At 37.9% G+C, this 26,407-nt stretch overlaps 1 protein-coding gene across 3 annotated transcripts in view; it reads right to left on the bottom strand.

Moving 5' to 3' along the window:
• Positions 1–26,407, bottom strand: part of LOC114656546 (dynein axonemal heavy chain 9-like) — a 247,958-nt gene that overhangs the window by 67,634 nt on the left and 153,917 nt on the right. For 2 of the 3 annotated variants that reach the window (XM_051930715.1, XM_051930717.1), the window contains exons 28-34: positions 24,285–24,427; positions 23,799–23,871; positions 7,828–8,016; positions 5,219–5,346; positions 3,790–3,970; positions 2,968–3,056; positions 1,625–1,721 (exon numbers count right to left, since the gene is read on the bottom strand). In XM_051930715.1, coding sequence (XP_051786675.1) covers positions 1,625–1,721; positions 2,968–3,056; positions 3,790–3,970; positions 5,219–5,346; positions 7,828–8,016; positions 23,799–23,871; positions 24,285–24,427 — 900 coding nt within the window. The remainder of the gene's footprint in view (positions 1–1,624; positions 1,722–2,967; positions 3,057–3,789; positions 3,971–5,218; positions 5,347–7,827; positions 8,017–23,798; positions 23,872–24,284; positions 24,428–26,407) is intronic. The other variant, XM_051930716.1, reaches the window with a different exon arrangement.

Below are 26,407 nucleotides of genomic sequence, written 5' to 3'. Positions count from 1 at the left end.
CTGCCTTTGCTAATTAGCCTTTAACATTCTGTAAAGTATGTGCTTGTAATTTAATTACTCTTAACTTCTCTTAATAAATGGAAATTGATTAGCAGTTTGTGTGCTACATAAATAAAATGCAGTGAAGGATATGCGGGAGTGAAGGATGTATTCACCTTTGAGTTGTGATCTCTCTGTGGATAACATTATCTATCTAAATGACATCAAAGTAATTGACAAGATCCTTTACTGCATCTGCCTAGATGAATCAGGAGCTGGGCAAAAAGATGGCCACTCCAACTAACAGGCGCAAGATGCCATAGCTGCTCCAAAACGAAGATGAGTCTGCAAGTGTTAGAAAAGAACAGAGAAAGGCAGAGAATGACAGAGGTCCTCTGATAGTGCCCTAGTCAAGGGGGTCCGATGGCAGTGCTTTGCATTACACTAGTGTGTGTCTGGAATAGAGTTTGTGAAAATGATAAGCCGTCTCTGTCACTGTGTGCTTGGTAATGTAACAGCCTAGGGATTCTGATGCAGAAGAGGTACAAGGTGACCATAAAGTTATTGGTTTAATCCAAAAAACTGACCTACTATGTTAACTTGAGAAAATGTTAGAACCTGTGAGTGTTTCAATGATAAAAGTATGAAACTCTTTTTTTCTAATTGTCGTTGTAATGTTGGACAAAAGTGTCCCCAAAATAATTTTCAGAATATAATGTTTGTTTTATTAAAAAATAAAAACTGTAATGTTTTTTGATGCAAAAGACACTATTTATAAGTACAGCATAGGGGAACAGGTTTTTGTGTACTTGGCTGGTTTATGTTGATATGAATATTTATATTTTTGCACCTCTGTTCAACACATTTCTGTTTTTCTTTTGTGTATTTATTCTGTTCCTCAAGGTGTTATCATTTTTAATCCTACTTTCATGATGTCCTTGTGCCATCATTTTGTTCTTCATTTTTCAAGCATGTGTGGCTATTTTGGATTTTGCAGTGTGGCCAAGGCTGTTTGAGTGTTAGTGATGCTGCACCATTGGATTACATGTTCACGGGGCATGTGACATATGATCACCATGTGCATGATACATAATGTTATCACCACATGCGATTTAAATTGATGCCATGCTAATCCTGGCATCCAAGATTTTAAGATTAAAAACAAAACAATTCATGTGTGTGTTACTAGTGTTCTGCTAGCTTTATAACTTAGACTTTTGCGTGATAAAGATGAAGAATTATGTTCAACACTTTGACCTGGACTATCCCATAGTATTTTGACAGTGCTTAGTTTTAGACACAATTTTGTTTTTCATATTTGGGCTTTGGATTGGCTCCAGCAAACCCCCGTGACCCTGTAGATAGGATATAGCGGGTTGGATAATGGATGGACGGATGGATGGGCTTTGGCATTTCTGGTATTTGATGGCCTCCTGGTTTGGGCCATTGCCAACATTTGGTTCCCTTCTCTGACACATTTCTAATGGTTTCCGTCCAAACATATACATCTTGCTTTCACACAACAGACATTATTCAATATGTCAACATTTGCATATATTTTCATAAGATAGCACATTTTGCACTGAACAAAGTATATAACACCACAGACAAAAAAAAATTAGTAAACTGCAAATGTTTCACTTACATAATGGTAGCAAAGCACCTGAACCACTTTCATCCACTAGGTTGCTTAATTCAGGTCTCCTTAGCAAATGGCCAAAGCTTAAGATGTGCCACGACACCTGAAAAATAAATCAATCAAAAGAAGATGGTAGAATGTGTTTTAAAATATTTCAGTCCATCATATCCTACACTTATTAGCATGTCTGTCATTAATCAACACACACCACACATCCTCTACTGCTGACTCTTTTGAGTACAAGTGAAAAAAGTGATCGCCTAACAGAACTGGTCTTCACTTACATTATTTAGTAATGTAATGAATTATTATTATTATTATTATTATTATTATTATTATTTAAATATACCACAAATACCAAAGTCACATATTAACTATAGAATATGGTTATGAAGCACTATGGTACTTTGTAAACCATTAGGTTGGATGGTTCTATGGCCATCACAGAGTATTTAAAGTTAGGCTTATTGTCTGAGATAGATAGAAATATCAGTTACAGTATAATGGTTAAAAAATCCTCTCTTATGTGTACTTCCAGTGAGGACTTCTTGACTGTTGGTTGGAATCGATTAGGTTGCTTTAGAAAAGTGGAGACCATTGTTAGAAAGAGCAGTACAAAACAGTTGTTTTAGTTCTAGAGAGCTAAAAGGTTAAATCTTTGGTAGGCTACTCGTATGCCTGCTATTTCCTGTGGAATCTTCTCAACCTGGTTCAAAGAACATAAAGGTAATGAAGATGCACTGCAAAGTAACTAATTATGTGGATTAAAATCAAATTAATGATCATGTTCAACAGAAAGCAGTAATCACACAAACTTTCCAATGTGGCTTCCTCCATCATAAAATCTAAGTGCCATCAAGAAGAAGGGGGCCTCTACCAACTAACTGGCATGTATCACAATAGAGTTTGCACAGGCCGGCATTCCTTCACCATAATTTAAACAGCTTATGGAGTCCGTGCCCCGGCAATTCAGGTTGTTCAGATGTTAGATTGGGGATCAAGCCACTTTTGGAAAGTGTGATTAATATTATCTACCAAGAATGATGTTTTTAGAATCGATCCTGGTGAAGCCTGCACTAAGGCATAGACAGCACCACTTTTAACAGAGAAAGATTTCCAACATTAATATATGTAACCCACGTGTAAAGTGTGCCAGGGGGTTAAGGCAGGTACCGAGTGACTTTTTAAGTTTCCATTATAGACACTCTGGCATATGAGTGTATTAAGAATTTCTTCAGATAAACATCTTAAATCTCATATGTTAAACTTGTTCCTGCTGAAGCCCACCGCAGAAAATGCATGCTAATGAATGCCTAAAACGAGAAGAAAGAGCAAAGAGCCAACTTTACTTTATGAAGACCAGCAATCAACTGTTCAGGTAAGGCAGCTCCAGGTTCTGATGTGAGCCACACACAAAATTGCCTTTGTCCTTCAGCACCTGAGGGGAAAAAAAACACACATGGCCACTTAAAGTAAATAAAAACCTATTTTGTTCTTGTGCACAATAGACAAGAGCTCATGTTTTATGATACCATTGATCTTATGTCATCACAATGTTATGTTTCAATAAACAGTTGCAATTGAAAAACATTAATGGCACCGACAAATGAGTTTCTTCTGCTTCCTTTTTGGTAAAATTGGTAAAAGGTAAATAGCAGGACAGACATCTTTCCAGGTGAAGGCACCAGGTCTACATTCTCATTTTCTAATGGCAACTGCATAAAACAAAGATATACCCATGTTCCACTAAGATATACATGGGCCTGAAAGCTGAAATGTCAAAACAATAGGCTGTAGACTGGAAATTACTCAACTTGGAAAGTGTTTAACCATTTTTTACTGGTTTAGATATACCAAGATAAATGCTGTACTGCTCATCAATGTATTCACCATGACACTTCATTCAAACCCCCATCCACAATTCCCTGTCCATACAGCACAGTTATTGACACCAGATAATGCTGGACCAATGGCTCACTTTCACACAACAAAAGTGAACAAGAAAAGTTACTTGAGCTGCACTCCCTGAGTTCAGGTCAACATAAAACACGTCAGACATAAAGTGACAACATTTTCAGTCTTCATCACCAGTTCTGTATCATCTCATACTTATTTGAGTAGCATGGAGGAGTGGTGACAATTTATAACAGGAGAAGTACGGCTAGTCACACCTGGTGTACTCTGCAGAGATATCAGTTTGTGATGAAGGATCTCTAGGAAGTTTTGGGAAGCTAAGTGAAGGTTCTCTATTACGAGCCAACCATCTTTCTTCAGCATCTCCTCCAGTGATGATTCAATGAATGATTCGCATCCTTCTCTGAGAGCAATGACTGAAACAGGAATTGCCTTGTCCTTTAAAAAAAATCAAAAGTGCTTGTATTAATCCACTGGAATTTTAAAAAATAAATCAACAAGCATTCTTTTCAAATACTGCTAAATGCAACTACATAGAGAAATTCATTCAAAGATATCCTTGGTTGCTCTTTCATGCCAAGATCACAGTGTCTAAATGGCTGGCAAAGTGCTTAGAGTGCTCAGCTGCCAAAACCAGAAGTGTTCCGGTACTCCGACTAAACAGCTGTGAAAAGGTCTTGAGCCATTGTTTTCTAATACCAGCATCAAATTAGTTGGAGGGCTTTGCTTTCAAAAGGGTCCTTATCTTCAGCTCTCACATGTTGTGCCTCTTTAAAATGAATATGAAGTTATTTATTCAAAATGTTTGATTTTACGATTGAGCAGCAACAGGACCATTTTTCCTGGGTAACAAAGCACACAAGGCCAATCTTTTAATTTGCCAGCTGCCCAAAGATGATCCCAAACAACTGATTTCTTTATTTTTTTAATTCATTTACAGCAGGGTCTTTATGATCAGGAATAATGAAGGACCAATTCATCCAAATCGACATTATTCACAGCTTATCGGGTTGGAACACATCTCTTCAGCCAACAACTCCATGTACCAAACATCCCATATTTTGTACTTTAATCCTTGAATGAAGGTCTTACAATGTGTGATGCACACTCTTTGAGTGCCAAGTGGCTTGAATGCACACAGTCACACAAAAGCCCTATTTACAGCAAATTTGAAGACTCAACATAAGAAAAATAATTTTAATAGCCATACCTAAGATCTTACTCAACAGATAAAGAATGCTAATGTTAGCACATCACTTTCCTGATTTTGAACTGAACTTGCCTGCCATGGCTGTGCAGTAGCTAAGCTGCTGCTTTACAGGTCCAGGTGACAGGATTTAAATTATGGCCCAGTCACTATTTGTAGTTTGCATGTTCTTTCCTTTATGTTGGAATTTATCCAAGGTCTTCCTCCCATGTCTCAAAGATAAACAAGTTTTTATTGACTTTGTAAATAAAAACTGGTCTGGTATGAGTACCTGTGTCCTACAAAGGACAGTGTCACATTCAGAGCTGGTTTATGATTTGCAACCAGTGTTGCCCCCATGACCCAGAACTTCATATTAACAGTGCTAGGACAGAGCTGATGGAAGAAAATTTTAAAATTTTCCATTTCATTCAAAAAGGAGACAAGCAAAAATATTCCATACAATTTCACAGGTTGATTCCCACAACAGTATTGTTTACCATTGCTGCTTTGCAGATGACACTTGTTGGCTGGAGGCTAACAGTAAGAGGAATATCAGAGCAACCATTTGCATGTGATACTCCAGCTGGGAGGAGGACCAAAATCCCAAGTGAGTTCTCTGCAAGACCTATGACAAAAGAAAAATAATAATAAATGTACAGACTAAGAAGTACCTGCAATGGTGCACATAGCCACTTTGAGTCAATGCAGTATTTATAATTTTGCCTATTTTCTTTTACCTGTAGATCCTACAGTTTCCTTTTCTGTATTGCTTATCCTCAATATTATTTTACATTGTGTTATATTAAAGCACTACATTATCTCAATTGTTTCAACATTCAGAGCTTTTTATCTTTTCTATGTGTTTTACAATTATAAATAATAATTTCCTCATGCTGGAATGGGTAATGTTTTCTGTCAGTCCAATGTTTACTTTACTGCATGGATTTTCCCAGATAACTCCTATTCTACTCCCACATCTCAAACACATGCATGTTAATAATAATAATTTTATTTATATAGCACCTTATCATACTTTTACATGCAACTCAAGGTGCTTTCCATGGATTAATCAACAAAAACAAAGATATATCACATTTACTTGGATTGTTATCATTAATTAATACTATGATCATTTCTAATAAATGTAAGTATACTTAATACAAAATCAAGCATGTATTGTTAAGCAAAATTTAACCACTAAAGTGCAAAACAAACCTTCACTCTTCACTCAAAGGTTTTCTAATTAAAATATGTATACATTAAGGTTGACAACCGGGTCTAATTAATATACTGTATATAAAAATAAATATATCTAGTATCTACATTTTACCTAGATAACTCATTTAACAGAAACAGTTTGATGTTATTGAAGTTAACGAAAACATACAAAAGCAAATAAAACAGTCCATAGCAGTTTCAGTTGACATAGGATGCTAAAGGAATATTTCTCCCAAAAACAACCTGTTTTTATATGTTACTTACCCCAGGTAGCTCATAGTGATGGCTACATGAAGCATCTTGGGTTACGCACAAGGCATATTCTCTTCCTGATGTTTTCACTCACTGTTCTTTAACTTATAATTTTATAAGTCTGTCAAGTGTGTGTTTTTGTTGATTTGACATGAAACACACTGTTAGCCAATGAATAAGCAGTTACTGAGGTGGACTCCTGACCAATGAATGGTCTTCATTTCAAATATTCAGAAGCATCTGAGCACGTTCCATTCTCCTTTCATAAAAAACTTCCAGGAGTGGTTTACATAACAATATTGTAGTAAATACTTGTGATTGGATTGTTGTGAACATACGACAGATGACTTTAAACACGGATTATGTGATACAAGCGACATCAGATATTTTCATAAACTTTTTGATATTGTTTGCCATTTTTCAGTGTTGATCACCATTGACCACTATTATATCAGAAACTTTGCTATCTCTGCTCTGCATGAAAACATGAGATTCAAAGTTTTAATTGGCCATCACTATAAACTACATGTGGTAACATCTATTTGGGTTACATATTTATTTAAGTTGATTGATGACCTTAAATTGGTCCCAAAGGTGTAAGTGAGGGTGAGGGTAGGAGGGGTAATTGGTAGGGATGGTTTTCACTGCCAACACAAGCTCTGGGACTGAATTAGATACAGCAGGTCGGATAGTAGATGGATATATCGCTGCTTTATTTATTATGTATTTATGTATTGATTTATTGTGTTCTTATCTTCATATCGTTGGAATCTTTAGCTTTGGTCTAGTTTTAGAATCTACTGTTGATGCTTCATGTGTAACATTTAATTTTTTCCTGCAATTCAGATATTTAAATATTTACAATTCTCAACTTACAGTATGTAAAGAATTACCATTTGTGTCTATTTAATCCTGTTTAGATATTGAAACTTACCATTTTTTACTTTTTCAGATATTCATTATTATCATTGCCTCAGTCTATTTATAAAATTGTCTGATTCATTAAGACTTTACCTAGGAAACAGCAGATTTTATTATTACTGTTATTTTATAGTTTGAACTCCAGAAATTGGTATCTGCAGCAGACAAGGAGCAATTAGCCCCAAGATGATGCCTTGTTAAGTAGCCGTACGAATACGAGACAGAGTGAAGACTCAACAGGGGCTTATCTAATAAAAGCACTACATCCAAACAGAAGCATTGTAAAGATCTTTTAAACATATAACAGCTATCATGACTCAATATAGTGCAGGTGGGAAGGACTGCAAAGAGCTGCAAAGCCCTGTACGATTTTTCATTTTATTGTGTATGGCTTACAGCTTAGGAAAATTGATGTTAGCTGTCTAATCCTGTCACTGGTGATTGTCTGCTGTCAAAGAATAGGTGATCTATCGCATTACTCATTTCATTATTTTGAGTTATTCAGCGCCTCTGGGTCTTCTCTCTCATTCTCATTTCCACGTGGTAACAGATTCTTTTCTCGTCTTGTTTTATTTATCTATGAATTAGCAGGTCAAACAGCATGAATGGCACCATTACTTCACCATGTCTATATTTCTTCTTGTGCTTTTCTCTTTTCATTGAGACATTTTGGAAATTATTTTTTAGAAACCTTTGTTTCAAAATGTTGACCTACGTTGAATGTCACCAATTTCCCAGTATGAGCCAGCCTGCAGGGTGCTGTAGCCATGTTTCCTGATGTAGAGTGACAGCGCGACTGCAAAGCGATCTGGCCTGAGAGCTCTCAGAATCAGCAGGTGATGAATCTCCGAAGCAAGGTCATCGCTCCCCTGGGGGTCATCCTTTACAGCCTTGTCTTTTTCTGCTTAAGAGAGGAGAACACCACATAAAACAGTTTTGTTTATTTATACATACAACAAATACATTGATAACCAACATGAGTGAATTATACCTGATGATTCTCCCACTAGGAGGCATTAATTAAATACAGCTTTATTTATTAAAAATTGAAAAACTCTCCCTCAGGCACATTGGATAGCAGGCAAGGGATGCTTCAACACCTGCCACTTTGCCTCTGAGCCAAAGAATTTGATATTATCTTTACATAAAAAATAAATCATTGCATTCACAGTTATCATTACAGCTTGACCAATGATCTGATTGCAATTCCCCAAGGCTATTGTTACGAATCTACTTGACAGCAGAATAATATCAAAAGCATGTTTGTTTTGTTTAAATAAAAACAGGAACAACATGCAGTGCCGCCACCTCACAAGCCCAACTCATATTGTTCAAAACCTGTACCAGGTTGTTTTCCGTATAAATTGTGCACATTCTCCCAGTGTCAACGTGGGCTTGTCTCTAGGACTTACTTACTATATACAGTAGCTAAAGATATTGAAACCACAAGGTCATCAATGAGCCCTAAACTACTGACAAAATGTCACCCAACACAACTCTGGGATCAAATACAGGGTTTTTATTTGTTACCAACACGTTCCATATAAGCACCAGCCAAAATCGACACAAGAATGTGAAAAACAATCAATTTCTTCTCTCCTTCCTTCCTACAAATTAGTGTTGCCTGCTGTCTCCTGACTCTGACTTTCCGAGGTGAGACTGAGGTCTTCTTTTAAACTGAACTGCTTCTGGTATCATGACATAGGTTATCCAAAGCATTTCCAGGTCATGTGGAAACCAGAGCAGTCCTTCTCTGGCAGCACCCAAGGACCCCGACAGGGCAACATTCCCTGAATCCAATTCCCATGCCACCCAGCGGCGGTCCTAACTTGGTTCAGCCCAGAGGAACAATGCCACCTGCTGTGTTGGGGAATGCTCTACTCCCGGAATCCACAATCTTTTGTCTGGCATTCCGGTCGGATTAAGTCTCCACTCCTGCTGTCCTTCCATTATGGCCTCATGGCTGGGCAAGAAATCATCCTTCATCCAGGCCAAGATGCCTGTCTTTCATCCACGGCGCTTACAATATGTAGAGTATGATCACTGGCAATTCTAAATTGACCCTGTGGGTGTGTTCAGAAGTAGAACTACCTATACTTTTAAAAAGGACAACATAGTCCCTCTTTACCCATTCACACTCCTAGCAGTCCTACAGAGGTTCTCGTCCATACCTTTGACCACACACAGCATTCTCAGCATCTATACATCCACACTGGTGTACGCAGAAGCCAATAAACATTCATTTATCTCTCCATGTACCTTGGAGGCCCCCTGCATGTTCTGTACCAACTTAATACAATTACTATTCTTGCCAACTCCTTGCCAGCCAGGAGACACTCCACTAAATATATGCCAATGTACTATAACCCTTTCCATTTCAAATCTACTGCTGTTAATATACATGCAGCTCCTCTGTATTTCTGTATTTGATATTACAGTATGTCAGGATGGCATCTAACTTTGAAGCTGACATATAATGGCATAACTAGTTTGTCACTGAGAAAGTGACAATAATATCCTAATAGGTATCTGCAATAAATGGCATTGTGACACTGGCTTCACTCCCATCTAAGTAACAAATGTTTTTTGTTTTACTTCAAAATGAAAATAAAGAAGATCAAATTTTCCAACATTATGCCAAGTTTTCAGTCCTTTTTATTTACCTGAAAATAAAAACTTTTTGTAGATGTATGCAGGGGGCAAAAATCAAAGACCTCCATGAAGGGATGCATAGACCTCAACATGCTAGGCAACAGTACCCTGACTGCTGTTAGGTACTGGGATGAAATCCTCAGAGCCATGGTCAGATCTTACGCTAGTGCAGTAGGCCCTGGGTTTCTCCTGGTGCAGGGCAATGCCTGGACTCATGTGGCCAGAGTCTGTTGGCTGTACATGAATGATAAAGGCATTGATGTCATTGACTGGCCTGCATATCCCCCAGCTCTCCTCATATAACAACCTATTTCCTACTATTTCCTCCATGCTCTTGAGGCTGTGCTGAGAGACACAGCAAACCTTCTTGTGACAGCAGATATGGATGTGCCATCCTGGAGAAGCTGGGCTACCTGTGCAACCTGAATCTGCTGCAGGTACCACCTGATGCTACCAGTAGTGACAAGGACTCAAGCATAACTCAAAAATAGAGAAGAATCAGTCAGGAAGGATAAGGAGAGAGCAATTGACTATGGCCATCACCTGAAAAACTATACCCTTTTTGAGGGTTGTCTTGCTGTTGCCTCTCCAGTGCACCTGTTTTCATTTCATTTGCACCAACACAGTTGAAGTTGATTCACAATCACTTATGCTTCCTAACTGGACAGACTGACATCCCTGAAGTTTAACTGACTTGGTGTTAGACTGTGATGATTAAGTGTTCCTTTAATTTTTTTGAACAGTGTATTTGCATATGCCAACTCTAAATAAACAAAGTTTATTTTATATAGAGCTGCTCTTCTATGGTGAACATCATACCAAGGGACTTTCCTCGTTCATTATAGCAGGAATGCTAGCAAGTGAAGTGTACTGCTCAGGGTCACATAATGAGTCTGGAATTCAATTGGTTACCTTGTGGCTTTACAGTCCAAAGTCTTAGTTAGTAAACTACATTTTCAGGCCACTACAGTTTTTGTATTTTTTAATTTATGATTTTCCAAAAAAAGAGTATATACTGTATACTTCATAGTTGATTATTACATATCTGTGTTATCCAGTAATCTCATTTTACTTCTCATAATAAATACAAGTAAATACAGTGTAACTGTTTAGAAGTAAATCAATCTGACACCTAGCCTTTCACACATTGGATATAATCTTTGCGTTAAAAACTGAGTTAAATTATCTAAAGGGCTCTAACTGCCAGGCTTTTCAAGCTCCATTGTAAGAGATGTAAATGTAATTGTCACACATCCTGTCTATTTATCAGGAACACGTACAAATTAATAGAAGTAAGAAGTTGTTTCAGGGAAAAAACGTCGCTCTTCTTGCTTTGATCTTTCAAGTCTGGTATTCATAGCTGATAATAGAGCCCTTGTTTTAATTGAATTATTTAAAGTGTGCAGTATAAAGGATTGTCCCAGAATGACTCATTTACAGGGTATAAAATATGCACATATAAAGCTCCACTTGAAAAATGGACCTATTACAGAGTTCCTTGCTGAGAGGGAATACGAAGTCTCTGTTCATAAAAGACACAATACATTTGCTCTTGCTCGAAATCACAAGCACTATGCAGCCACACTTACTGTGAGTGTATGATCCTGAGAAATCCTTTTCATTTATTTAAACATACTGTATGGTAAGCATGAGATTAACTCGACAATTTTCAAAAGAGCAACAGTGGGGTTGTTGTGACGTGTTTGGGGACAGACATTCATTCTCAAACAAAGCAGACACGTCTGTGTCACATCATGGCTCACCCTGGCCTACTCTGTTCCAGACTTTCATAAGAAAAGAATAAACCTGATTGGTTAATTGTTCATTAATAATAAATAAATGCTCTTTGACTGCAGGCTGGCAAAGATGGTAATTACCTTTATAACCATAACTACTGTACAGACACAAGGGCAGCTTGATGAATGTTCAGTTACCAGGCAGAGGCACACAGAGCAGGCACTTTCATTTTGTCACTTTCAGACTTATTTTAATTTCTCCTGTAAGAGCAATGCATAGGAATCATATCAGTGATCCAGCAGCCATAAGAGAGGTGTTGTTTTGCAAAAGGTGTATGCTCATAAGGGAAGTTTAGATTTAAGTTGTTGTGCTTCAGAAATAATACAGACACACAGACACAGAGGCAGGGTGCATATTTTGTGTCTGTGATGGAGTATAACCTTTTTCTAATAATCAACATTTCAGATTAGTCACTTTTACCCAGTCAACCTACGCCTGATGTGAGGCTGAGCTCTGTGCAAGGGAAGCAATAATTTTTACATCACACCTCCCGATGGCACACAGGTAAGTATGTATAGATTCTTCCCATGTTCTTGACAGTTTCTTCTGCAGACTTTGCTTTCGTACCAGTGCAAGAACAAGCAGTTACATTAACTGACAAATCTAAACTGGCCAAGTGTAATCGAAAGTGGTTGCATATTGCCTTCATGAAAACAGAAAAAATAAGACATAAATTTCTTTTTTGGGTAGGGATGGGTATCCTTCTATCCATTTTATGAATCAAAACAGTATCTGACACAAGGTAGGAATGATCCATGAATGTGTCGTCAGCCAGTCACAACTCACACACACACACATACTCACCAAGAAAATATAGAAGTGCCAATTAACTTAACACACATGCCTTTTGGATGTGGGGAGAAAGCCAACAGTACACTGAGAGAAACCCCCACAGTCACGAGGAGAATGTGCCATCAAAGGTAGGTTGTGCAATTTCACATACGTTGAACAAAGGAGAGGAGAGCCTTTTGTTAGTCTGTCAAATTAAATGGGTCAGCCACTTTCTAATTTGTTCCTTTTTCTCATACAGTCAGTTTTAAAAAATTATTAGAGGTTTTTATTATATCACTATGTAGTTTTTCCCAAATTCTAATGACCCTTTCTTTGAAGAACTCCATTTTAAATACACTTCCACTTATGTCATCATGTGCATGATTCACAATTTATCTATGAGAATTCTGCTTGTTAAAAATTGTTGATATCATTGTCAATATAGTGATAGACATCTGCTACTAAGTCCAAGCTCTAATCAAGTACGAGTGCATAGCGGACATCTTCAGGGCTCTCAGATAATAATCGATACCACCCTGAGTAAAGCGGAGGAGCTGTCAGTAACCACTTCTCCCTTTTCCTCCCACAGTTCAGAGGCTTGCAAGCTGGAGGACGTGTGACCCAGTTCAGCTTCTGCAAATAAACCCCACTCCTTCTGGGTCGACGATACATAAACCAAGAAGTCACCTGATGTAGGATTCATTCTGGAACCAATGCACAAAGGGGACATTTAACTTTCTGTTGTGACTTAATGTGTTGAGTGCTTCTTATTTTCTCTTTTTTCCATCACCTACCTGTTTGCCTAACCTTTCTTCCTTTTGAACCACTACACTACATTACACCGGAGGACTCATCGGCAGAAGATAAAAGCTGACCTTTCATAGGAAGCCAGAAACACCACATCAGAGAGGAGGTTCAGCCTGCACATGCTGACCAGGTATTACTGGCTATCGTGGAATGGAGTTTGGGCAGGGTTGTTTTCACAACACTGTATTGATCATTATCCTCAACAGACTCTTAGTCTGTTTTGATTTTATCTTCAAATTAGAATGTCTCCTTCTTACAATACATAGGAAGATATCTTATGTATTAATATAATCATAGAATAAGAACTAAACCACACTGCTATTAGACTATAACACCCAGGAGCTATTATCTACACACACAACAAACAGGGCTACGTAACCTGAGTGGCTATCCCGTGTACTCCCTGTCTTCTTGCCACAATAAAGTTATGGCTTCCTTCTCGTCAAGATGTAAACAGTCACCTTTATTTCAGCTCCAAACACAGATTTCATGTAATAGCCAGGAACCTTTATATCAGTAACACCAAAGTACAGACAAAGTCTCCTCAATTACATGTTTTAACCAGGACAACAGAAGAAGGAAAGGTTAGGAACAATTCCCTAAATTTCTCATCTTCCCTTCGCTTATTGTCCCATACACAAATTCCTCAACACCACATCTACAGTAGGCCCTCTCTAAGCAGCACACACCTTCTCTAGAATGCATGGACCATGAAGCTGAACAGTTCCATCTTAGCAGAGAACACACACATAATCCAGCAGCACAGAGAAGCACAAAACAATAAAATGTTCACTTGGCCAAGATAAGTTTGTTTATTGTCAGGAAGGCTGTGTTCCAGTACTTTACAGTTACATCAAGAACAAACAAAATGACAACACTTCTGTCCTGCTTTCCCCTAATATTGATAATGAAACAGATCATCCCCATTTCAATTTCAGGAGCCACCTGCCTTACATGAAACTGGAATAAACTGCCAGGGGGCTACAGAAAACCCTGAGGCCAGTTGGCCCCAATCCCACCTTAATGACTTAACACAGGGGACTTTTTGAAACACATAAAAGGCAAAATATAATAATAATAATAAAATTTTAAAAAACAGAGAAGACATTATAGGCAGGGGGCTTTCCAAAGGCTTCAGCTCAGCAGAACCCCATTCTCCACACAGCTGGTTTGTGCCTTTTAGTTTCAAAAAGTTAGATAAATGAGACATCCACATGGCGCCGCACCTCACAAATTTCTCATGTAAGGGTTATCAAAATGATTTATCACCTGCGGGGCTGTTAAACACTCTTCTATAAATACTGGGCATTGCAGTGTTAAATCTTTCTTCTTTTTTTGCAATTCCCCTTTTGCATTTGATTTATGGATTTATTCTAGTTGTTTTCAAAAAGAAAAATAGAGTTGTAAAATAAGAGGGATATTCCTAAAGGAGATTCAGCTTGGCACTTGTAGTGCAAGCTAAGAAAGCAACCTGAAAGACTTTCTTTTTGCAGATAGGGACAGAGGGTGAGGAAGATGCAGAATTTATAATACAGCAAATCTCAAGGCGATCAGCGGATCACAGACAGTCTCTCATGAGGTCAGCCCTTAAGGCCCTTCAAGAAAAGTCATGAACACACCATGGATCACCAGATCAGCTACCTACCAATCATGCTTTCATTTTTAGTTTTTCTGAGAAGTCTAAACAAAAGTTAAGTCTCTTTACTACTAAAGAACAGAGGAACTGGAAGAAATACATTTTACAAATACAACGGCTGAAGCCAATATTCTTGTGAAATAAAGAAACTTGCTTTACGTGATACCATATGGTGCTCACGCTTCAGCCCCAGAGTACAGATTATTCTGAGAAGTAAAGTAATTGTTTCCTTAATAATATGTGACAGGAGAGAAATGTACAACTGAGTCACTGATAAAAGTCAAAGCCTTGGCAGAATGGCATTACTTCATAAATTCAACACTTTTTAAAACAATATACAGTACACATAGCCTTAGGACATATAAAATGGACAGAAAGTAAGACTACAGACTCTGACCCTCATGAAAAGGAAGGATCAATGTTCACAATGAATGGATGGATGAGATGATAGACAGTCAGCTGGCACTATATATGCATTGGTACTGTCGGAGTTGTAAATAACTACTTTGTTATATTACTTTAGTAATGTCATGTCATTTACTAACCTGCTTAATCCAGACCAGGGTTGTGGGAGGAGATAGAGCCTGTCTCAACTAGCATAGGGCACATAGCAGGAACAAACCCTGGACATGGTGCAGTTCATCAGAGGGCGACCCCCACACTCAGACACACACTAGGGCCCATTTAGAATTGCCAGTTCACCTAACTTGCATGTCCTTGGACAACAGTAGGAAACCTAAACACCCAGAGAAAAGTCTAGACACGGAGAGAACATACAAACTCCACACAGGTAGGACCTGGGATTCAGCAGCCCTACCACTACACCACTGTACTGCCTTACTTCAGTATATTTTTCAGTAATTTGTACTTTACTTGAGTAAATTTCATTCAGGGCTACTTTTATTTTTAACTCTACTACACTTTTAGGTCAAATAGCATACTTTTTACTGCATTAAATTTTCCAGCATTCCTCGTTACTTGTTACACAACCCAAACTTTTATAAATTCACAAAAGAGACCTATTAGGTGTGTTGTCATCTTAGGTTATAGTTCAGAGCTGCTCAGATGCAGCCAACAGAATGCCGTGGATCATTAAAAAAATAAAAGCACAATAGCGTGCTTTGCACTGCTTGTTTGGTAAGTTGTTCCTGTGCTTCCCACTCACTGTCGAGACATGGAAGCTGAATGTGCACTTTCCCAGTGGTTACATTTGAAAACAGCATCTAAAAAATTGCTGGTTCAAGAGCTCACCTTCAAATTTAAATAAGAATTCTGAAGTAAGCATTTTTTTCCTTTTCTTAAGCTATCTTAAATGGAACCCCTGAAGTTCCAAAAAATGGTATCTTATTAATCTTGTGCAAAAAAAGATTTTATGGGCACAAATCATATCTTGAGACTATGAGTTATATATTGTCAGAACAAAATTTGTGTGTTGTACGCCCAAAATATCACAGTGGATTCTTATGAACCCAATTACTGAAACACGAGAGTGAGTCCAGCAGTAAAAGTCACTGGTTAACTGGACAAGACAGACTCAAGGGTCCAGCAAGATCTAATGGCCTGTAAAGGGTGAAGGGAGTGATGCCAGGGTCTTGGTGTACATTTTTACATGAAAGCTAATAAAAGGGGTGTCAGCTTTCTTCAAGAAGAGAGAAGTATTTTTGTTGCTACCTTATGGAATTTGAGCTCAGGGAATGCTGCCCTGCCGACAACAATGTAAAGCAACAACGACAAAGGAAAATATTGGTGGCTCATTAAGTGAATATTCTAGTTTTGTGAACAAGAGTAAACTTTGAGCACTGATATATTTTGTATTAGTAAATTAATGGATAATTACTGCACATCTGTTATTCTGTCTACCACTGAATTGCAAAGTGTTTGACTTTCATTTTCTCTATTTTTTATTAGTCCTTTACGTGATTCATAAGAATGTATTTAAATTTAACAGAATTGACCCTGTGTCCACAGAATTCTTCAGTAGAGCATTGACTTTCAGATTTGTAATTGCCATTTGATTATCTCTTATTGAAGCTGGATTATTGTAGTGTAATACTAATGCAAGTTGATTTAGAGCTTATATGTATGGGAAAATGTTATTTGGCAGAATTTAAATTTTCTATAGAAGTTCATTAAAAAATATAAATATACAGTATATCACAAGATAACCAACTGGTATACATCTGTTTATTCTAGAGAGCTAATAAAATGCCTTGAGTTTAATTAGGGTTAATTCCATAGTTTACATGAGTTCACAAGTGAGTAATTTAGTGCCAAATTTGAGCAAAGGAAACCTCAGCTTTTTAAGAAAATTTTTGTAAACAACAGTTCTGAAATTGTATTACTATTTACTGTGGTCTTCTAAAATCCACCTTTACTTTAGTGAATAAACTCAATCTGTGTTGATTTTCACTCAGTTTTTATGTTGTATATCTATTCAAGTGATACAGTTGTGAGATGCTCTCTTAATTTTTTATTCTTATTTTTATTTCATTCTTCTTCTCCTCTTAAAGTAGGGATGCCTATAGATGCCGGGTATCCCAATAGGGGAGGCACAGTGTAAGTCATATCCACACTGACTGGTACCACACTTTCGATAATCACAGTGACAATGACTGCAGTTATGTGCTGATCAAAGGCAGGATTGCATTTGCACAATTCTTTGTTGTGTATTCCATTTCTCTAGCCAAAAAATGTGTGAGTGTTGTTTGAAAATAAAATAAAATAAAAAAAATGTATTCTGTTCTCTAGACAAAGCCTTGCATCTTCTCGGTATTATAAGAAGCACTTTTACTTTTGGTACTTGAGTACCTTTGAAAGCAGATACATTTTTACATTTATTCAAGCATTTTTTTAACTGAACTACTTCTTATTTCAGGGAAAGTAAATATGTGATAAAGTATTTTGACTTTTATCATTTCCAAGTATTTTTTACAACTCTGGGTACCATGGATCGGTGGCATGCTGCAGTCAGTGGCCAACGGTGGATAACATCATTGGTGCTCATGTACAACTGCCAAGGAATGCAATGGGAATCTGGTTTAGCAGATTTCTAATAAAAATTAAAAAACAGGATCCTTAGGGAAGCCATGCATGTCCAATTCAGCAGCACTAGATTTAGAGTGTGAGGAACAATAGAAGCAAAGTTCAATGGGTAGAGAAGGACCCCCATGATTACAGGCTGTAGCTTAATATACAATGTGGAATTTGCCCAGCTGGAAACACTGACCTTTTCAGGTCCAAGCTGAAATTCATGTTTTGCTAAATTAGCAAAGGTATCATATTGAAACATAGAAATTGATTAGTATGACTGTTCTGTTCTCATTGCTTCAGTTTCACCAAGGAATCTGCTTTAATATGAAATACATATCAAGAAAGATTTCATTCATGCTCCCCTAATTGGGAAGATAAAACATAATGCCACAATCATACAACAATTCTGACAGTTAATGGATATTACCCGCTGAGCACTGGGAACTGTCAGAGCATTTAAACTTAATGTAAATCAGAAAAGCCAGTCTGGGTAAAAAGTAAGTGGAATCTTTTAGCATTAATACTCTATTGATTAACTAGGGATTTCTAGTAGTGATGAGGCAGTGTGAGGATCTTTATTTAACCACAGAAAGCAGAACAGCAGCACGTCTGTCTCAAAAGCACCCATTGTACACTGTAGAGGTAAAAAAAAAAATTAAATCCATCACAAATGAGATAAAAAGAAAACAGGGTTTAAAGTGGTCTGCCTCAGAATAAGAATGTTTTGTGCAATTTTTCTGTCATTATGGAATTTTTTCAGGTTTCTCTTTTGTACCCATATACCCACAGCTTTGATGACTGATTGATGACTCCGAATTGGTGGGTTCAGGATAAGGATGAGTAGACAGAAGGATGAAGAGATTTAGAATTGGGATAGAATTGACTTGTTTAGAACCTAGTTTTGTTAAACTCAACTTGCTTGTATGGAATGTTATTTGATTTTAATATAATCAATAAAATGTTAAAAAAAGAAGGAGAATTGTGCTAGAATTAGATTTTCAGCAGCTTCAATTCTGATTTGATTTAAATCTGAAATCCAGATTTCGACTGAAGTGGCATCTTTTTTTAACAAATCTTGTTATGTACCATTTTCTCTGCTACAGCTGCATAATTGAACAAACTGGTTAGTCTGCCTTATCGGTTGTCTCGAAGGGAAACTTGACATGATAATTAGATTCCACAATATCAATAAGCATACTTCGACCATCTTAAAGAGTCACCTTGATACTCCTATTCAAAGGAGTATCGTGAGGGACTATGAGACACTTTGCCCAGTGGATAAGTGGTGTGCAGGCTACATAAGATAGCACATTGCACGGTCAGATGCCCTAAGACAGAGGAGAAAAAAAATGCACTAGCACTGATAAAACATACCACCATGCCAGTGCCTAAGAGAGAGCACTTGGGGGAATCTATTTAAATGTACTAGGGAGCTCTCATAAAAAATAAGCAACTTTCTAGTGGGACACTAGGGGGCAGGCAACTCAGCAAACATAAGAAGAAGCTAACTCTTAAAATGAAGAAAGAGTGAAGCTATGGAGGACTTAGGAAAGTTTAAAAGACATTTTGGTCTGCAGATTGTGAACTTAGTTGCAATTTTTGTTAAAATTCAATTTCTGTCTTCTTGTAGTCTTTTTCATTTTTTGTCTTTTTCATAATTTACTTGCACTACCTTGACTGTCTGTGTTTTTGTGATATTTGTGTCTTTTGCCCCAGTCTTTTTCCCAGAACTTGTCACTTTTGACTCCCAACTGTTAAATAAGCAATTACCTGAAAGCTCCTTTTAAGGTATCTGCTGTCTTTGCCATCTCTGTGACATTACCATTCAGTAGCTGTGTACCTCAGCTCTCCTGGGGCTTCATGTATAAATGGTGCGTATGCACAGAAATGTTGCGTAAGAACGTTTCCACATTCAAATTGCGATGTATAAAACCTACACTTGGCGTAAAGCCACGCACTTTTCCACAGTACCTCATACCCTGTCGTACGCAAGTTCTCCGCTCGGTTTTGCAGACTGGCGGCACCCAGCGTCAAAGCAGTGCTACTGTTCCTGTGTGGTTACCCTTTCTTAGATCCACATCCACGACGGCGGCTTTATCAAATACACTGAAATTAACCGCATATCGTTCATAAATTTAATGCACCTGATTGTAATTAACCTGTAACAATATAATGGTCCACAGAATGGTCAAGCTATTCTAAATACCATAACTGCTTTAGCGTTGTTACTCTCACTGCACCTTCTTCTTCTGTCAGCTGCTCCCATTAGGGGTTGCCACAGGGGATCATCTTTTTCCATATTACTCGCACTGCACCACTTGGAGTATTTATATCACTGTATCTGAGTGTGAATCACAGATCTACAGCGATTGGAAAGAGAATTATCGGTATACAGTTTCAAGCTCTCGCTGTCTCAGCCATTCACTATTTGAACTGCTCTCATCCGACCAACGCTTCACAGCCTTTCCTGTTCAGACCTCGCGGTTCACAGTTTCATCCCAAGAACTATACACGCACTCAATCAGTCCATCAAGTGCTCCTTGTAGAACTGTCTGTACTTGCAAGTTACCGTGAGGTAATTGTACTTATGATACAGTTATAATATTGCACAACCTGAGCCACTTTATAAAGCGCGTATTTACATATGATGATGATATCATTTTTAAGATGAAATGCAGCAAAATATGTTGATTATATTATACAGATAAAACTTTAACTTTAACTACATGGTGCCGCAGCGCTAGCGAGCTTGAGCTTCGTTCACAGATTGTTCCTGCCTTGCGCTGTTTTCATGCTGTGGCTGGCGCAACACTGGGAGGATAGATGGATAGAATAATTAAACATTACGAAGATATTTTGATGTTCCTTAAAAGTTTTGAAGAATCGCCGTTCTAAGCTTACAGATGGCTTAACGTCTATTACAGAGCTGATTGTGTGGCGATTGGGTATTTGGAGAAAGAAAAGTAAGGACAGGAATTGGGGGTTAGTACGTTTGAAAAAGACAGTACTTCTGTAATAAAGCATTTCACTGAAGGTCGCGCACGGCGCAGCAAGCATCTTGCTGTAAGACATGAACAATCACTGCGCCACCGTGTTCCCATGTTTAATAACATGCTTTAACTCATATCATGCAAAATGATATCACGTATACTTCTCAGTATTTTAATTACTCAGAGAGCTGTAATATTACGAAAGTAATGGATTCTGTGTCCTGTTGGAGGAAGAGCACGTAGTGATCCGGGCACATAGAGCACATATAAGATTAAATACAAAACAAAGCATTTAATGTGCTACTTTAGTTACGATGGGATTTGAGAAACTAGTAAATTAGTTTTACTATTTTGCTATTAGATTTACAGAGAGGTAAGACAGGGCAAAGATTCATCTTTTGGGAGGACAGACACAAGAGAAGAGAATCCTTAGTGCTACTTTTTTCTACCTGGGTAAACCACACCAGGCAGACTGAGTTGAAAATTTGTATATGTAGGTTAAGACCAAGAGCGGCGTTTAGGGGGGGCAAATAGGGCAACTGCCCCAGGCCTCGCGCCTAAGGGGGCCCTGCTTATGAGGTCCGCATGTCTCGTTCGAGCAGAATCGTCAAGTTATATTCTCCAGTATACAGTATATATATATTTGAATATGCTTCTAAGAGGAATCCTTTTAAAATCCCTCTTCAAGGTCAAATTCCGTACATGTACGTCTAGTGGAACACTTTAAAAAACTGCTGAAAACAAATTATTTTAACATGGCTTTCTCATAACTTCACTTTAATTTAATCCTGATACTCTGTATATTCCATTCATTATAATAACTATTCACGGTGACTCTAAACTCCGTACTAACCCCTACTCTCTCTTCTGTTTCTTTTTCCGGTTTCTTTGTGGTGGCGGCCTGCGCCACCACCATCTACTCAAAGCACCGTGATGTTCCAACATTGATGGATTAAAAGCCAGAAGTCTGCATGACCATCATCATCAAGTCCTTCCATGAGAACCTTAAATACAAAGAGGACTATTTCATTTATGTTAGGTAGAATGCCCAGAGGGGGCTGGGCGGTCTCGTGGCCTGGAACCCCTACAGATTTTATTTTTTTCTCCAGTTGTCTGGAGTTTTTTTTTGTTTTTTCTGTCCTCCCTGGCCATCGGACCTTACTTTTATTCTATGTTAATTAATGTTGTCTTATTTTAATTTCTTACTTTGTCTTTTATTTTTCTTTTCTTCATTATGTAAAGCACTTTGAGCTACATTTTTGTATGAAAATGTGCTATATAAATAAATGTTGTTGTTGTTGTTGTCTTTGAAAACATTCCATTGTCCGAAAATTAATGGACAAAAACATGTATCACTAATGATAATAGGCTGACATGACATCATCGAGAGTTATGCGAGACTCAGTATACTTGCAATTTGGGTACGTCTTCTAAAAGAGGCCCTGTTAATTTCCGCATGACACCGCATCGCCTTTCGCAATGTCGTGGTATTGTCATGAATTATGAATTGCACTTTTTAAATAGATTTATATCGTTATATTTTGATAAAGTCCGCGTGTTATCTTGCAAAAATTTAGCTGAATACTGTAATGAGAAAATTTGGTGTATGTTAACATTATTTTTATTAAATTTGCACGCAAGTTTATACAGTCCACATATACAGGTAACAGCATTTGATGTAACCAGCCCCGCATGGGGTTGGTCAGCCCTAGGCCCCGCACACCCCTAAAGCCGCCTCTGGTTAAGACAATCTGTGGGTTTCTTGTTTTTACTTTTTTATGCATTTTTTTTTGGTTGGCATTGATTTTCTTAGTTATTCTGGGTATGGAAGAAGGTAGAAGAGGCCTTCTAAAACAAATTAAGAAGAAAAAAGAGGTACAATTTTAACATAATATGTGAGGGACATTAGATAGAAAAATATAGAGATGCAAACTGCTAGAGTAGAGTAGCATCTGACTTAAACGTAAAAACGATTAAAACAAATCAGTTGGTGCTTACAACAGGAGAAGGAGCTTTGCCTTATAAGCTCCTGGTCCCCAACAGTGATATCGGCTTGAGCATGTTTGCTTTAACTTGGGTACTCAATGCCCCGGTCCTGGCTAGTTAGGTCTAATTAGGTCTGTGTACTAATTAATGTCCTGGGAGAGCACAGTGTAGCCAACTGGCCTGTTTAGGTGTGCTACAGTTTTACTTTATGCCAAGGTGTCCTAAGGGATTTATTTTTCTTTAATATTAGTGTTAAGCTGGAGTGTTTTGTTAGTTCCTTTTCCTACCACCAAGAATGTGCTGCATGTTTCTTAACTTTTTTTCTGATTGAATTTTTATATTGAAATATGTTTTTTGAATTTGTCAATCTGTGTTGTGCTCTGAAGCAGTCCTCTGTAAAGAAGAACACTACACAAAAAAAAAATTGTGGTTGTATCAGACCATCACTTAATACAGATCGAAGTAGTTCTGAAGCTAACCTAAACCAAAAGAGACAAAGAAGAGAACGCAATACTTCAAAATAATCCATTGTAGATCATTAAGACAAGTGAGCACAAAGTGAAACCAACACAGACAGAAAAGTGAAATGAGCTGAGAAATATGATACTATTTCTGGAAGGAGGAATTAATTGTTGTGTATAACCATCATAATAAAGAAACCAACTTATGTTCATCTGACCTCTTCAGTTACAGTGAAAACTAAGCACTAACGGAAGATATCAGACTATTTGTGGCCATCAACTGAATACTGTTCTGTAACTTTGGCTGTCCTATATGGCATAACATCCTGCTTTGATCCTATTGATCAACTCTAGTTAACCTTGTGACACCATCTAATGTAACTAATTAAAAACAGGCGCTTACATGGATTTTTCCTTTAGAACATTGTGCTGCTAAAAAATCAGCTATCTGTGTCCTACACTGGTACAGCTGGCATCTGCAAATTTGAATTTGCCATTCTTCATTACACTTTAGCACAAACTATGCTGGATAACAACAGCAGCTTTATAGACTTACTGAGGTCCATCTTCGAGATTTCGGGACGCTCTGAAGCAAACCACATTTCCCATTCTGTTGAATGTTCAGCAACCTTTTAAGGAAAAATGAAAAGAGTGTTTACTGCTAATGAAAGTACAAACTGAAGAAAGTACAGATTTACTTTTATATTACTTTCATTTATCCAAACAAGATAGTTTCTCTTCCCTCACGTCTTCCGACTTCTCAATTTATTGGTAGGATTTTTCTCTTCATCCTCCACATTTTGTGCAGGTGTTGAATTCCTGATGTCTTATAAGCTCTTCCCCCTGCTATGTATTACACTGGGTGCCTTGTAATTTCATGCTGCGGTGATATTTTTGATAAACGCAGAGGTAATGAAAGCAATCTGCTTTCCAGGTCATGCTGGACATTGTTACATTCCTCATTTTGACAAGAAGAATTGAAGAAAATATGGACATGGAATTACGCAGGTGCCTTTATTATGGGGAGCATAGCAGAAATTACCTTCACACAAAGGCCCTCTAGACGGCCGGGCAGGAGAGATAAAGCTGCCAGTGACTGCCATTGTTCTACAGAAAGCCATGCTGGTAGCGCTGCATCACATCCAAAGTCCTTTAAAGTCAGGGAGACACCAGAGTGTGAAAAGCCTAGAAGGAAGATGAAACACAAAGTGAAGGTCACCATAAAAAAATCAGTTTTAAACAAATGCCCCTGAACTCAAAGCTGTCCATGTGGATTTTTGCTTGAAAGGCAAACACATTGAATTTCCTCACATAGTCCTACACCCTTCATTGTTCACTTTACTCAGAGGCCAGAAGCTTTTTTCTTAATGTAACTATCTCTCATTAAGCCTTACATGCTTTCTGTGCCAACAGAAATCTTTTGAGAGAAGTCAATATTTTTGTGATCCTACCAGGGTGAAAATAGTAGAAAACAAGTGACTCATTTTGCAATCACTTCTGACAAAGGTCATTAATGTCAAGAAACAACTAGATTTCACCCTAGAGGATTTTACTGTGAATCAGGCAGATGAAAACAAAAAGACAGCCAAATTAAAACCTGATAGTCCACACAAGTTGGACTTAGATGGCATATAACCACATAAGAAATTGGCTGCAGCTCTGAGAACAGAGGCTCCACCAACAAGATACGTTGTCTAAATGGGTGGGATGCTGTTTTCACCCTGTGTACTTTGTATAGCACATCAAATTCTTCCTCTAATGGAGGGTTAGAGATGGAGTAGGGACTCCCATGAGTCAGGACATGACACATCTCATTCTCTCTCCCCGATTTCTTATAAAAGGGTCTCCCTCATAAAAGCAAGGCAGACAGTGTGAGTCTAGAGTGGGATATCAATTTTATTGAATATACCAGCATGCACTTGGGAATATATGAGAATGACAGCTCTTTTTAATTGGCAGCAAAGTGGTGTAACACATTGGTACCAAGGCAGCATTGTTTGGGAAGACACTTTCATTCCTGAGTATTATACCTGCAGCTCAGAAGATTCACTGTCCTTCTGGGAATGACAGACAAAGAGGAGCTAAGTAAACATGCAGTGTGGATGTCTGCAACATTCTAACCATCCATTTATCTGTGTGTAAACCACCTTATGTCAGTCAAGGCTGTGGTGAGCTGTAAACTAACCCGACAGCAAGGGAGTAAGGCAAGAATTTACCATAGATGAGACACTGGTCAATTGCTTTTTAGTGGTCATTTCTTTATAATTCATACAGCAAACTTTTAAGACAATTAAAGAAGTTAATCATTTGGACAGCAAGCACACGAGAGCATGTGTCATATTAGGAGGATGTAATTGTGCACTGTGCCATTGGGGATCTGCATGATAAAGGCTGTGCATGGCTCCAAAAGACATTTATGTTCCTGTACAGAGAAAAATGAAAGAAAAGGCTTTGGTAGATGGCTCACAAGTGTTTGTGAGTATATACAGTATATGAACAGCTCCAATGTTCTCTCACTTTCCAAAAATGTGAATATTCTGCAAATTGGTGAGTTTAAATTGGTACTGCATGAACGAATGCATGCTGCAATGAACTTGTGTCTGGTCCAGGGATGGTTTCTCCCTTGCACTGATGCTGCCAGGATGAGAACTTGCTTTTATTTGATTCTGTAACAGAAAAAATAGAAAACAAATAGATGAATAAATGCTGAAGCTTTACTCCCAGTGAGAGGTTACCACAAGAAATGTCAAATCTAGTTGGCAATCTGTAGGGGGTAATCAATCACCTCAAATCAGGTTGAAGAGATGAGACAAGAACTGGAGTAAACATTGACTGGTGGGAGGAAAAAGACAAGAAAGAGTCAAGGGGAAGAAAGGGAGGGATAGAAAGATGTGAGTTGAGAATGTTAGCATGTTACCCGAGAGCTACCTAATTTGACAGAGAAGGACTACCTATACAGGAAAGCCCAGGGTGGCAGCAGAGCTTGGTCTGTTTAACCTTTGTACTTTCCTTTCCTCCTATCTATCACTCCATTGCATGTGTATAAAATAAAAACATTAGACCTTGAACTGGATAAAGTAAATACATACTTGTGACTGTCTTGGTATTATTCCAGGTGTGTAGAGGTACCACAAAGGGATCTTTTAAAGTTATTATATGTAGTAT

Source organism: Erpetoichthys calabaricus, chromosome 8 (assembly GCF_900747795.2).
Source record: "Erpetoichthys calabaricus chromosome 8, fErpCal1.3, whole genome shotgun sequence".
NCBI lineage: Eukaryota > Metazoa > Chordata > Cladistia > Polypteriformes > Polypteridae > Erpetoichthys > Erpetoichthys calabaricus.
The sequence above is the reverse complement of the archived record's forward strand: the minus strand, read 5'-3'. Positions and strand labels throughout refer to the sequence as shown.